This window comes from Prionailurus viverrinus, chromosome B3, assembly GCF_022837055.1.
Source record: "Prionailurus viverrinus isolate Anna chromosome B3, UM_Priviv_1.0, whole genome shotgun sequence".
Lineage (NCBI taxonomy): Eukaryota > Metazoa > Chordata > Mammalia > Carnivora > Felidae > Prionailurus > Prionailurus viverrinus.
The window spans coordinates 69,162,187-69,174,772 of NC_062566.1; the positions used below are offsets into that span (position 1 = coordinate 69,162,187).

Genomic DNA, 12,586 nt, shown 5'->3' on the forward strand with positions numbered 1-12,586 from the left:
GAGCACTGCAGGAATGTGGACAGTCAGTTGACCGGAGGGAGGGGGTGGGGAAGGAGGGGCGGCCAGGGTCAGGCAGGAGGTGGCAGCAGCTGCTGATCAGGGCAGTTCTGATGCTGTGTGTGCTCCCTCCTCTTGCCTGCTATAATTAAAGCTTTCCCAATATGATTCTGGCCTCCTGAAGGGAAACTAGAATTTTGAAAACAAACAAGAAACAAACAAAAAAACCAGCAGAGATGCTTGGTTGCAATATATGCATATTTTAATCAGAAAGCACTTAATCATGTCCCGAGGTCACTGCCGCTGGTCAGTTTCACAGTACCTCATCTCCTGCTATAGCCCTGGCAGGAGGGGCTCTTCTAGGAAAACAAACAAAAATACCAACATGAAAAACCCTAACTGTACGCACAGGATTAGATATGCTCATGTAAATCCTTCACTGACCCCATCCTCTTCCTTCCATTCTGACACAAGGGAAATGCTGCCCCCAGAGTGTTCCTCCACACTTTTTTACCTTACTCCCTTTTCCTCCCACCTCTTGTTCCTCTCCCACAACGGACCACACAGAATCCATGGACCAGAATAAATCCGTTGTTTTATTTTCCCTCAAAGGATGTAACCTTCCACTCCCCAAATGGCTTTGACAGTTTTCTCATTTGCTAGCTGAGGAGGATATCAAGAGACATTGACCTTCTGGTTTTGCCTAAAGAGGGAACACTCAAGAACTATTATGCTCCTGTCCCTGATTTCCTTTCATTGTGCCCTTCCTCCCCCTCCCCCATGTCCTTGCCTACCTTTTCCCTTTCCCTCCTGAACATTCTGCTCTCCCCACAGCCCTCCCTCGCCTGGTGTGGAGATGCTATGGGGCTCGTCTGCCTTCAATCCCACAGCATTCCCTGCTACCAAGAGAAAGCACAGGGCCTCGAGGAGTGCTTGCTCCCTATTTAATCAGATTAGTCCCATTACCTACCCTGAGGAGTCAGATTCTGGTGTCACTGAGCTATCTCTGGAAGGAGGAGAAATTGTCAGACATCACTTAAAGAGCCCTGTCCTGTGGACGCCTGGGAACTGCCGAGAGAAATTAATCTTCCAGCTATTTAAGGCAATTTCTTTTCCATCATCCTTTGTCAAGAGGACTGCACTGGGAAATGAATCTGATGGGAGTCCCTGAACTGGTCCACTCCACTCAACAGAATCTCTCCAGCACTGTGCGGCATCCATCATCCCCACACAAGCGGAGACATACAACATCACTGCAAAGCCAGCTCCCCACCAGCACTTGGCAGCAAGAAGTCACAATTGCACAGGGTGGGCCTGACTGGGCCTAGTCACTTGCAATTTTCCTCTACCTCTGCTCTACTTTCTCTCCAGAAAACCTACCAAAAATCGATCTCTTCCATTAATCGAATCTTTCTTTTATCTAAGATCCAGGAAGGCAGCGAAAGGGACATCTGCAGAACAGAACATGGGACTGATGGTTGTGCATTTTCTTGCCTGAACATAAGGATCCAGTCAGTGCCGGGGTGCCTGGCTGACTCAGCTGGTTCAGCGTCCAACTTTGGCTCAGGTCATGATCTCACGGGTTCATGGGTTTGAGCCCTGCTTCGGGCTCTCTGCTGTCAGCGCAGAGTCTGCTTCCGATCCTCCACCCCACCCCCTGCCCCTTCCCGGCTCACTTTCACTCTCTTAAAGATAAACAAATATTAGGAAAAAAAAAAAAAAAAAGATTCAGTGTAGAATAGGTGCTTACATTAAACAGCTAGACCACTACCAAAGCCAGGTGTGAAACAGAAACAGGGCAAGGGTAGCATTGCTTCAAGACCATCTCTTCTCTCCAGACTATTTTCTTTCATGGGCTAGGGAGGCCTATGTTCATGTAAAAAAATTCCAATCTTCAACTCTCTTTCCACCCTCTCAAGGTTATTCCCCAGGGCGGCAATTTTCAAATTGTGTTCCTTGGGGTTCCAAGAAGTGCCGGGGAGTATGTGTCTATAAGGGTGTGTTGGTAGGGAGGTGATGTTGTGGACAGTGGCTCCATGGAGGAGGAAGCTCAGTGGTTAAGGCTCTGGACCCCTCAACTCTATCTCAACCTGAGTTGATTTCTTTCAGGTGTTAGAATTTCTCCTAAGAGGTTGTTTTTAGGTTTTAATTTTTATTTTTTTAAGTAAGCTCTACACCCAATGTGGGGCTCAAACTCATGACCCCAAGATCAAGAGTTGCATGCTCTACTCACTAAGCCAGCCAGGTACCCCTAAGGTTCTAATTTTGAACAAAGATCTCCAAACTAGTGTCCTGAGACGTCGATGACTGTACCTGTGTCTCTCATTCAGCTGACCATGGGCTGATGGCCTCAGAGAAGGGAGGTGCAGCATGGCTCCCGCCCCTTCTAATGGCTCCTAATGCTGAGTAGGCCCAGGTCCCCACTAGCAGCTCCCTGACTCCAGGGGCTCCCAAGGCACTTTTCAGCAAAATGAATCTCCTTAGGCACCAGTCATTTGTTTTCCAAACTCCCTTCTCCAATCTCACTAATTCCCAATTTCCCTGCATTTGACAAATGCAATTAACAAGCCTCGATCAGTTCCTGGCCGACAGCCCTCATCAATCAATATGCGACTGCATGAGGCTGAGGGGGAAGGGAAGGTACAAGAAGGGAAGGTATCCGCAGTCCAGGCAGAAGAGGCCTTACCCCCTCTATTGCTCAAACCCCTCTGCCGCAAAATGGGATGCTGGGTTGTCACCCTCACCAACCACTTTCCCCTTCCTGCTAACTATAAAAACAAAGCAGTATTGTTTTATACCCTCTCCCATCTTTTAAAGGTTTTGCCATCAACCTCCTCTATCTCCCCTATGCTTATGTCTTCTCTTTAACAGAAGGCCTTGCCATCTGCTAACACCATAGCTTGGGAAGCCCCTCAGTGCTGGGTGTGATAAATCAGCCATTTTTCTGCTCTCAGAAGGGCCTCTTCTCCACCCACACGTCCCAATGACAATTTTGTGCTGCTTCCTGTCCAGAAGGCTCTAAGCCCACCACCAACCGCTCTGTCCCCCACACCTACACACACTGGAGCGCCAAAAGGACAAGGATCACCAACCTTGGGGTCACTACCGCTTTCACACTCACCTCTGTGTCCTCTTTTCCCAGGGTCCAAAACTTCCCTTCCCAATTGGTTCAAGATGCAAGATTCACCCTCTTCACCTTTCTGCTCTGCATGTAGCACTAGCCTCCCCTCCCCCACCACAAAGTGAAAGCTTTTTCCTCCGCAGCTCTGGCTCATACAGCCCTGTGCATCTTTCCACCTCATCAACTTTTCATCTCTTTGCAAACAGAATCGGGAAGTCTCTCCCTCCTCCCTTGCCTCTCTCTCCTTCTCCTTTGTTATTAGCTTCATGAGTGGGGATGCTAATGTATTCACTAGACAATGTCTTCACACCACTGTTTCCTGTAATTACAGTCAGTGCCCTCCCACTGTCCTGGCTTATTTGGCTGTAAAGTGCTTGGAGGAGGGACAGTGTGGACAAAAGACACAACACAGACTGTGGTCAAGTAGTGTAATGTTAACATCCAAGAAAGTAAAACGATCACCTCTGCAGCAGCAGGTCATTAACAACTGGTAACATAGAGAGGTCAACGGCACCAGAGCTTAAAAAAATTATCAATACAATTGAGGACCACTCCACTATAGGATGGGGAGCTGTGTCCACATTACCAACAATAGTCACCCCAAGAAATGCAAGCAGCCACATCTGCCCTCTTTCAGGGGGTAGATCCACTATATTTGTCATGTAGATCAGCTACATTGTCACTGGAGACTCGGATCCAGCCATCCTCTCGGACATGGTAGAGGTTGACTGCACCTCCTGAGTAGGCATCTCTATAGGTGGCTTGGTAGATGGCTCGACGGGCCAGGTCATAGGCCTGTTCCACCTCTAGGTCATAGGAGTAACCCCGATCCATGACCCCATAAGCATACACAGAGCCAGAACCTACAGAGAAGGTGGCCCCTGAGATCCGGTTTCCTTCACTGTCCACATAGTAGAGGCCTGGAAAGAGAGGTGAGGTTAGCAGGACAAAAAGAAAAAAAAAATGACCACCCCTTCTGACATCTAATTCATTTTCCCAGAACAGTTCTTTAGCTCTTTTGAAACCCAGGGGAGACCAACAGATATATGTAAGAAAATAGCACTTTGGGGTGCCTTGATGGCTCAGTCAGTTAAGCATCTGACTCTTGGCTCAGGTCATGATCTCATGGTTCATGGGTGTGAGCCCCACGTCAGGCTCAGCACTGACAGCACGGAGCCTGCTTAGGATTCTCGCTCTCAAAATAAATAAAGACTCCAGGATCCTACAATATACCATCTCATCTAACCTCACATTACAGTAACTCCTTTCTTGTCCTTGCTGTATAAGCAAAAAGTATAATCCAAATGACTTAGGTTTCACAGAACTTCAGGCACTGTGGGAGATGTGTAACACGATTCTAGCCCTCAAACTTCAGACTATCTGAAGGACAAGACATACATCATACAGTAGGAGAAAGCCTGGAGTTTTGAATCATATTGCAAAGACCTGCACTGTCCAGTATGGGAGCCACTAGACATGTGACTACTGAGCATTTGAAATGAAGCTGGTACCACATGCTGACATGATAACACTTTGGATCCATTTGGATCCACGAAATAAAATATATTATTAAAATTAATTTCCATTAATTTTTTTTTTAACGTTTATTCATTATTGAGAGACAGAGCGTGAGCAGGGGAAGGGCAGAGGGAGAGGGAGACACAGAATCTGAAGCAGGTTCCAGCTGTCAGCACAGGGCCCGACGCGGGGCTCGAACTCATAAACCACAAAATCATGACCTGAGCCAAAGTCGGACACTTAACTGACTGAGCCACCCAATGGCCCCAAATTAATTTCCATTTTTAATTTTTAGGATGTAGCTATTACAAAATTTAAAAATACACATGTATTACTCACATTTTATTTCTATTGGACAGTGTTGCCTGTTTTCGTAAACAAAGTTTTACTGCAACACTGCCATACTCATTTGTGTACATAGGGTCTATGACTGCTTTTGTGCTAAAACAGGAGAGTTAAGCAGTTGAGACAAAGACCGGATGGCCTGCAATCCTAAGTTATTTACTATTTGGCCCTTTATGAAGAAATTAGCTGATTTTTAGTATATATGAAAATTTAGACAAAGATTTTAATAAAATTTTTATCAATCCCAAATGCCTGCTGGACCTTTCCAACAGAATGCCCTTCTCATCAAGTTCAGATTCAAACTTCCTATCTTCAAATACTTTCAGTGGCCCTCCATTACCAACCAAAGTCATCTCTCATGTGCTGCACCAGCCCGCATTGTCAATGGCATCGTTAATCTTTTTCCTACTTCAGTGGTTCCCATCTCTCACTATGTATCAGAATCCTCTAAGGAAGCTTTTTAAAAAGATGCCCAGGACCTACCCCAGGTATTCTTTTTCAATTGGTTTGGGGTGGGGAGTAAGTATGGAGCTTGTGTTTTGAGTTCTTCAGGTGATTCTAAAGCAAGCCAGTAGAGAACCACAACTCATCTCAGCTTTTGGGTTCGAAGGATTCCAATGTCTACCCCCAACTAGCCCCTTCCGGGTCCCACAGCCACCGCCTTGCCTAGCTGGCTTACTAGCTGGTTCCAGATTACCTCTCTGGCTTTATGGATCCCTAACTCCTCTTCATACAACCTTAGTTGCAATTAAAGTGGGCTTTCAGGGGCGCCTGGGTGGCGCAGTCGGTTAAGCGTCCGACTTCAGCCAGGTCACGATCTCGCGGTCCGTGAGTTCGAGCCCCGCGTCGGGCTCTGGCCTGATGGCTCGGAGCCTGGAGCCTGTTTCCGATTCTGTGTCTCCCTCTCTCTCTGCCCCTCCCCCGTTCATGCTCTGTCTCTCTCTGTCCCAAAAATAAATAAACGTTGAAAAAAAAAAAATTAAAAAAAAAAAAAAAAGTGGGCTTTCAGTTACTCCCCCAAAACCGCATGCTTGTTTCCTCCCTTCCTTTGTTCACTAGCCTTCCCCTCTCTGATTTGTACATCTTGGACAAATGCCACCTACCCATGAAGTCTTTCCAAGTTCCTCCCATCAAAAGTAATCCCCTCCTTCTCAAAATTCCCTCAGCATCATATTGGTTCTTTTAAAAACAGCACTCATCTCATTTAGCCTTGTACTAAGTAATCTGTGATCCTTTCTCAATCTTTTTTGAAAAAAAAAATTTTTTTAAGTTTGAGAAAGACAGAGATAGTGCGAGTGGGGGAGGGGCAGAAGAGAAGGAGAGAGAATCCCAAGTAGGCTCTGCACTGTCAGCATGGAGCCCGACTCGGGGCTCAAACTCTTGAAACCCTGAGATCATGATGTGAGCTGAAACCAAGAGTCAGATGCTGAACCGACTGAGCCACCCAGGTGCCCCTCTCAGTCTCTGCTTCTTGGAGAAAGGGGCTGACTCATCCTGAATGGGACAGGTTGTCAGGAAGGCTTTTTTTTTTTTTTTTTTTTTAAGGTAGGCTCCATGCCTTGTGTGGAGCCCAATGCAGGGCTTAAACTCATGACCCTGAGATCAAGACCTGAGCTGAGATCAAGAGTTGGATGCATGCGGCACTTGCATGGCTCAGTCGGTTAAGCAACTGACTCTTGATTTTGGCTCAGGTTATGATCTCACGGGTTTGTGAGTTCGAGCCCCACACTGGGCTCTATGGTGACAGTGCAGAGTCTGCTTGGGATTCTCTTTCCCTCTCTCTCTCTCTCTCTCTCTCTCCCCCTCCCCCGCAATAAATAAATAAACTTAAAGTCCTGGGTATCCTACAGTTGTTTGATAGAGGAAAACTAGGCACTCAGTAAGCAGGCGAACGAATGAAGCAAAAAAAGGAAGAGGAAAGAATAAACTATCTTCAAGCATTGAGGGGGAAAATGACACAGAAAGTGACTGGCTGTATTCCAGCTTGACTAGAGAAACAGACATTCAAATCTGGTTAAAAAAATGGGTTCCTCGCTGGCTCAGTCAGAGGAGCATGTAACTCCTGATCTTGGGGTCATGGGTTTGAACCCCATGTTGGGTGCAGAGATTACTCAAATACATAAAACTTAAAAACAAACAACTGGTTGAAAAGGAAGAGACATTAGATACAAGGTTAAACTTCTGGCAAGGTCTCTATATACTAGAAAGAGAAAAAAGGCTAAGGAATTTATTTTCAGAGATGACAGAACAGGACCTAGGATCCTAGGGTATTATATCAAGCAAGGAGAGGGTGAGTCCCAAAAGCCCCTTCTAGGTCAAAGACTCTCTAAAGGGAAAAAGGGAAGAGAAATAACTAAGTTTACAGTAGCTACTTGTATAGTAGAATTTCACTGTCCAACACAGTGGTCACCAGCAACATATGGCTATTGAACACTTGAAAGGGGGCTAACGCACATGCAAAAATGTTACTATTTTAGGTATTTTGTATTAAATAAATAGTTAAAATTAATTTCCCAATCTTTTTTGCTTTTTAAATATATCCATTAGACAATCTTTAAAAATTTTAATTATTATTAAAAAAATTTTTTTAATGTTTATTTTTGAGAGATAGAAAGAGAGAGACAGAGCATGAGCAAGGGAGGGGCAGAGAGAGAGAGGGAGACATAGAATCTAAAGCAGGGTCCAGGCTCCGAGCTGTCAGCACAGAGCCTGACGCAGTGTTCGAACTCACAAATAGTGAGATCATGACCTGAGCCAAAGCTGGATGCTTAACCAACTGTGCCACCCAGGCACCCCAGTTATTATTTTTTAAGTAAGCTCTAAACCCAACATAGGGCTTGAACTCATGACCCTGAGAACAGGAATTGCATTCTCTGTTGACTAAGCCTGCCAGGTGCCCCTCCATTAGACAATTTTACTAAAGAAAAAAAAAAAAAAAAAGTTAATGTTTATTTTTGAGACAGAGAGAGACAGAGCATGAATGGGGAAGGTTCAGAGAGAGGGAGACACAGAATCTGAAGCAGGCTACAGGCTCTGAGCTGTCAACACAGAGCCCAACGTGGGGCTCGAACTCATGGACTGTGAGATCATGACCTGAGGTGAAGTCGGATGCTTAACTGACTGAGCCACCTAGGCGCCCCTAGACAATTTTAAATGACATATGCAGCTCACATATTTTTATTAGAAAGCACTGACTGGTTTTTAATGTCTATTATCCAATTTCACTCTCAAATACACTCTTCATAGGTATTATTATTATTATTATTTTAAAGTTTATTTATTTATTTTGAGAGAGAGAGACAAAGTGCGAGAGCAGGGGAGGGGCAGAGAGAGAGGAGAGAGAGAATCCCAAGCAGGATCCATGCCATCAGGGCAGGACCCGAAGCAGGGCTTGATCCCTTGAACTTTGAGATCATGACCTAACCCGAAACCAAGAGTCAGATGCTCAGCCCAATGAGCCATGCAGATGCCCCTGTAGATCTTATTATTTTACCGGAGAGAGAATAGAAGGAAAAACATTATGTGCCAAACACTACATGCTTTACGTGTATTACTTCATTTAACCACTGCAACAGATGATGAAACTAACTGGGAAAATGAGCGACCTGTGTAAGGTCACATGGGTAGTCAATGACACAGCTAATCTAAGCTCCATGCCCTCTCCTACACTGTAGTGCCTTCCTTGAACATAGAGAAGAGCCAAAACCTAATAAACACATCCTCAGCACTGACACAAAGCCCTTTCATTCACCTGTTCATCCAACCCCTCCTCTCTGTAGTGTCAGCCCAAGAATCATGTGGTTGCAGCTTAACTCACCAGGGCCTCTCTTATCCCAGCCACAGATCATGGTGCCCATGGACAGCCCCATGCCTTTATACTGATACACCATGTTGGCAAGCAGCTTGGAGGCAGCTGCTACAGAGATGCGTTCCTTGTTTCGAAGCTCATAGATTCGACATTGACGAGCCAATAGGCGCTCCCAGAAGCTGCAATCCGCTGCGCCCCCAGCCATGGTGCCCAGCAGGTAGGGATTGATCTCTATCACCTTCTTTACTGTCTGGGAGGCTATATAGGCACCCGCTGTGGCGCGAGAGTCCGCTGCAACAATGACTCCATGTTGAAACTGTTAAGATCAGAGGAAAACACAAAGCAGGCCACATCAGACCACAGAAACATCTTGACATTTCTTTTTGCATCAATGGAAACTCAGAACATCTTTTTCTCTATCGTTTTACACTTCACAATATGCTTTCCACATATTACTATCAACTAAACTTCCCATCAATCCCTCGATGGGATATAACCGGTATTAACTTCCAATTTCATTTTATAGATCAGGAAACAGGTTCAATGAGATCGAATGACTTGCCCAAGATCCTAGAGGTAGTTATTGCAAAGCTGGATCAGGAATCCCAATTGTCTGGCTCCCACTACAGTGCTCCCTCCCACCAACCTTCCCTCTCAAAAGACGCAGCTTTTCGGTTACCCTCGCCTAGCGGGGACCCAATTTCCAAAACCTTTGGTTAATGGTTACAATACCCCACCCCCTGTCAGTGTTCATTGCTGCTGCGGCCTCCCCTTTCCTGGCCACCTGGGGTTGCCTAGGAATCAACCCAAACAGCCTCGGTTTCTTCTTCCACTTAACCCCGGCCACACGGTCCTGCGGCGCGAGAATCAAGGTCTCCCGGGGCAATGAGACAGCGAAACCATCGGGACCGGGACGAGAGGACCGAGGCTCCCACTAGGCTTCGTGGTCGCGGCCCCCGCGGGCTCCGGTCCAGCTGAGAGGCTAGGAAGGGCGCGGGCGCGCGGGACTAAGCCCGGCGCGGCGGCTGGGTCCGCACCTTGAAGGCCAGGGTGGTGGTTCCATGAAGCATTTCGATTCTCGGCTCCTCTGGGACACCCCGGTGGGGTGCGGCCAGGCTCAGCCCATCGCTGGGACTCCCTGGACCCAGATCCAGCAGATCCGCACGACCCCCGAGTCCGAAAAACCCGAGCCCGTTCACCGGTAGCGGCCTCTCCAACACGCTGGCCAGCGCCATGTCTAGTAAGGGCACAAGGAACGCCCGGCGAGAACGCCTACCAGAGAGCAGTAGGGCAACGCTTCGCCGTCACAGCTTCACTTCCTATTAAAGCTATCCCAGGGAGGAACCATTTTAACTCCTGGCAACCACGCCTCCCAAAACAAGATCCAGACACGAGGGACTATATTAACGGAAGGGTAAAAAAATAAATGGATTAATTTATTCTAAATTTAAAGGGACGCTGTTGTCATCTTGACTTTAGTCATGCAAGCAGTACTGGATTGAGTTACCCTACAGTTCATAGGAAATTGTCCATGTTGCGTGAGGGAAGTGAGGCCGGCCATCTTTGAGACGGGCGTGACTAGTTGAAAATCCTTTCCGAACCCTTAACGCTAAGTCGTCCCCGCCCTGCCGGGTGTCTGAGCGATACTTTACATCTTTGCGGCTTTAGCATCCTATTAATTCGACTGACGTTGCCATTTTGTTTAAGGGCACCCTCTAATACTAGGTAAAATAATGATCTACTCTGAGGCCATTTTCTTGTGAAGTTAGTTAAACCACAGTACTTTGTGGTAAAAATCGCAACAAAATAAAAGTGCTATACCTCTTGTTGTCTGGTAACATTAATCACCACACTACCCACATTCTGTAACCAATTTTTAAGATTTAATATTCTCTTTACTCCCACCCTGTGGTGGAAATGCTAATAAGTAATGTATCGCCAAAGATGAAAAATAAAGAAGGAAAAGTACGGGACTCAGTTAATCCACAAACTAGATTCTCAATTCAGCTGCGAATAACTGAGTCAATAGTCATTTACCATTTCAGAGCCTGGAGGAGGGTTGACGCTCTATAAAGATGTTCCAAGAGATTCTCTAACTTAAGCTTGCTAAGACGAGCTCTTTATTAATACAGGAATGTGGTATTTATCATTGTCTCTCCTTCTCTCCACCCACCTCCATTTTTCAACCCTTTTGGGACCCATAACAAACGAGGAAGTGGGCAAAGGTATGAAATGTTGCCTCCTGCTTTATGGTTCTATGAAGTCAGTGTCTGGCCTTTCTTGTTGGATTCCAGCAGCAACATCCATCAATATCTAAATTCCACTTTCCTCTGATGCCCAACTCAGCCCCTCCTCTTCCCCAGTAGACTCTGCATATGTTGTATTTTTAATGCTGAAATTTGGCAACCCTATCCAAGCCCAACCATCAGAATGTAATGAAGCAGAAGATCTTTATCTGCGTCTCACACTTGGATGGTGTCGAAAATGCGGAGTGCCTCTGTTTATAGATCAGGTATTATTTTGCGGTCCCCCCTGCAATGCAACTAGTCCTCTTTCTGACTTTTCCCTGTGGTTCCTTCACACTGCCACTAATAGCATTTGTTCGTCTCTGAAGACACTTTTGCATTTTACCTGGCTGTTAAGTGTACATTTATCTCCTAATTGATTGTGAGTTTCTAAAGACAGGTATTTCTGCACTATTCATCTCAGCGCCCACTGTATGCCTAGGTAATGCTTGCCAAATGAATACATGAGAGCATGACAACAATGTTCTTCCAGTCACAGAGGCTTGAAGCCCCGGCTCATCTCTGACAACTCCTCTTCCTTTCCCTCACATTCAGTAAGTTGTCAAATCCTGTTGATTTTTCCTCTACGATGCTTCTCATGTCCTTTTTCATTGCAACTGATATCACCTTATTTGCTCGCCTCTGATTACTGAAATAGTCTCCCACCTGATTTTCGGGGCCCAAACTGTACTCTCTAATTCATTTTGCACAGCATCAGATTGATTTTCCTAAAATATTCTCTTAATCTTTTTTTTTCCTAATTTTTTTTTGTTTGTTTATTTATTTATTTTGAGAGAGAGGGCACATGGGGTAGGGGCAGAGAGAGAGGGAGACAGACCTCCAAGCAGGCTCCACACTGACACACTGCAGAGCCTCATGTGTGGCTCAAACTCACAAACCATGAGATCATGAGCCAAAATCAAGAGTCAGACCCTTAACCAACTAAGCCACCCAGGTGACTCATTCTCTTAATCTTATCACTTGCCTGCTTAAATATGTTCTGTAAAATTCAACAGCTCAGCATGGCATTCAAGGCCTTCTGTAATCTGTTTACAGCTTACCTTATATTGGTTCAATAGATAGATAGATGGATAGATAGACAGACATAGATATATGTATATCATCTGTCTCTATATCTATCTGTATCTATATATAGAGAGATATATGTCACACAGAGAAAGACAAACACTGTATGATCTCACTTATATGATGAATTTAACAAAGCCAAACTCATAGAAACAGAGAATAGATTGGTGGTTACGGGGGGTTGTGTGGTAGGGGAAAGGGGGAGATGTTGGTCAAAGGGTACACACTTGAGTTATGAGAAGATTAAGTTCTGGGAATCAAATGTACAGCATTGTGACTATAGTTAACGATGCTGCACTGCATTATATACTTATAAGTTGCTAAGAGAGTAGATTTTTTTTAATGTTTATTTATTATTATTTTTTTGAGAGAGAGAGAGAGAGTGTGTGTGTGAATGGGGTAGGTGCAGAGAGAGAGGGGGACACA

General features: G+C 45.5%; 1 protein-coding gene across 1 annotated transcript; it reads right to left on the reverse strand.

The window, feature by feature from the left end:
* Positions 1–3,532: 3,532 nt before the first annotated feature.
* On the reverse strand, positions 3,533–10,050 carry PSMB5 (proteasome 20S subunit beta 5). The gene is made up of 3 exons (XM_047861118.1): positions 9,827–10,050; positions 8,799–9,105; positions 3,533–4,038 (listed from the first exon to the last, which is right to left on the reverse strand). The coding sequence occupies exons 1-3, from the start codon at positions 10,022–10,024 to the stop codon at positions 3,752–3,754; spliced, it is 792 nt and encodes a 263-aa protein (XP_047717074.1). The 5' UTR covers positions 10,025–10,050; the 3' UTR covers positions 3,533–3,751.
* Between the last annotated feature and the right edge of the window lie 2,536 nt (positions 10,051–12,586).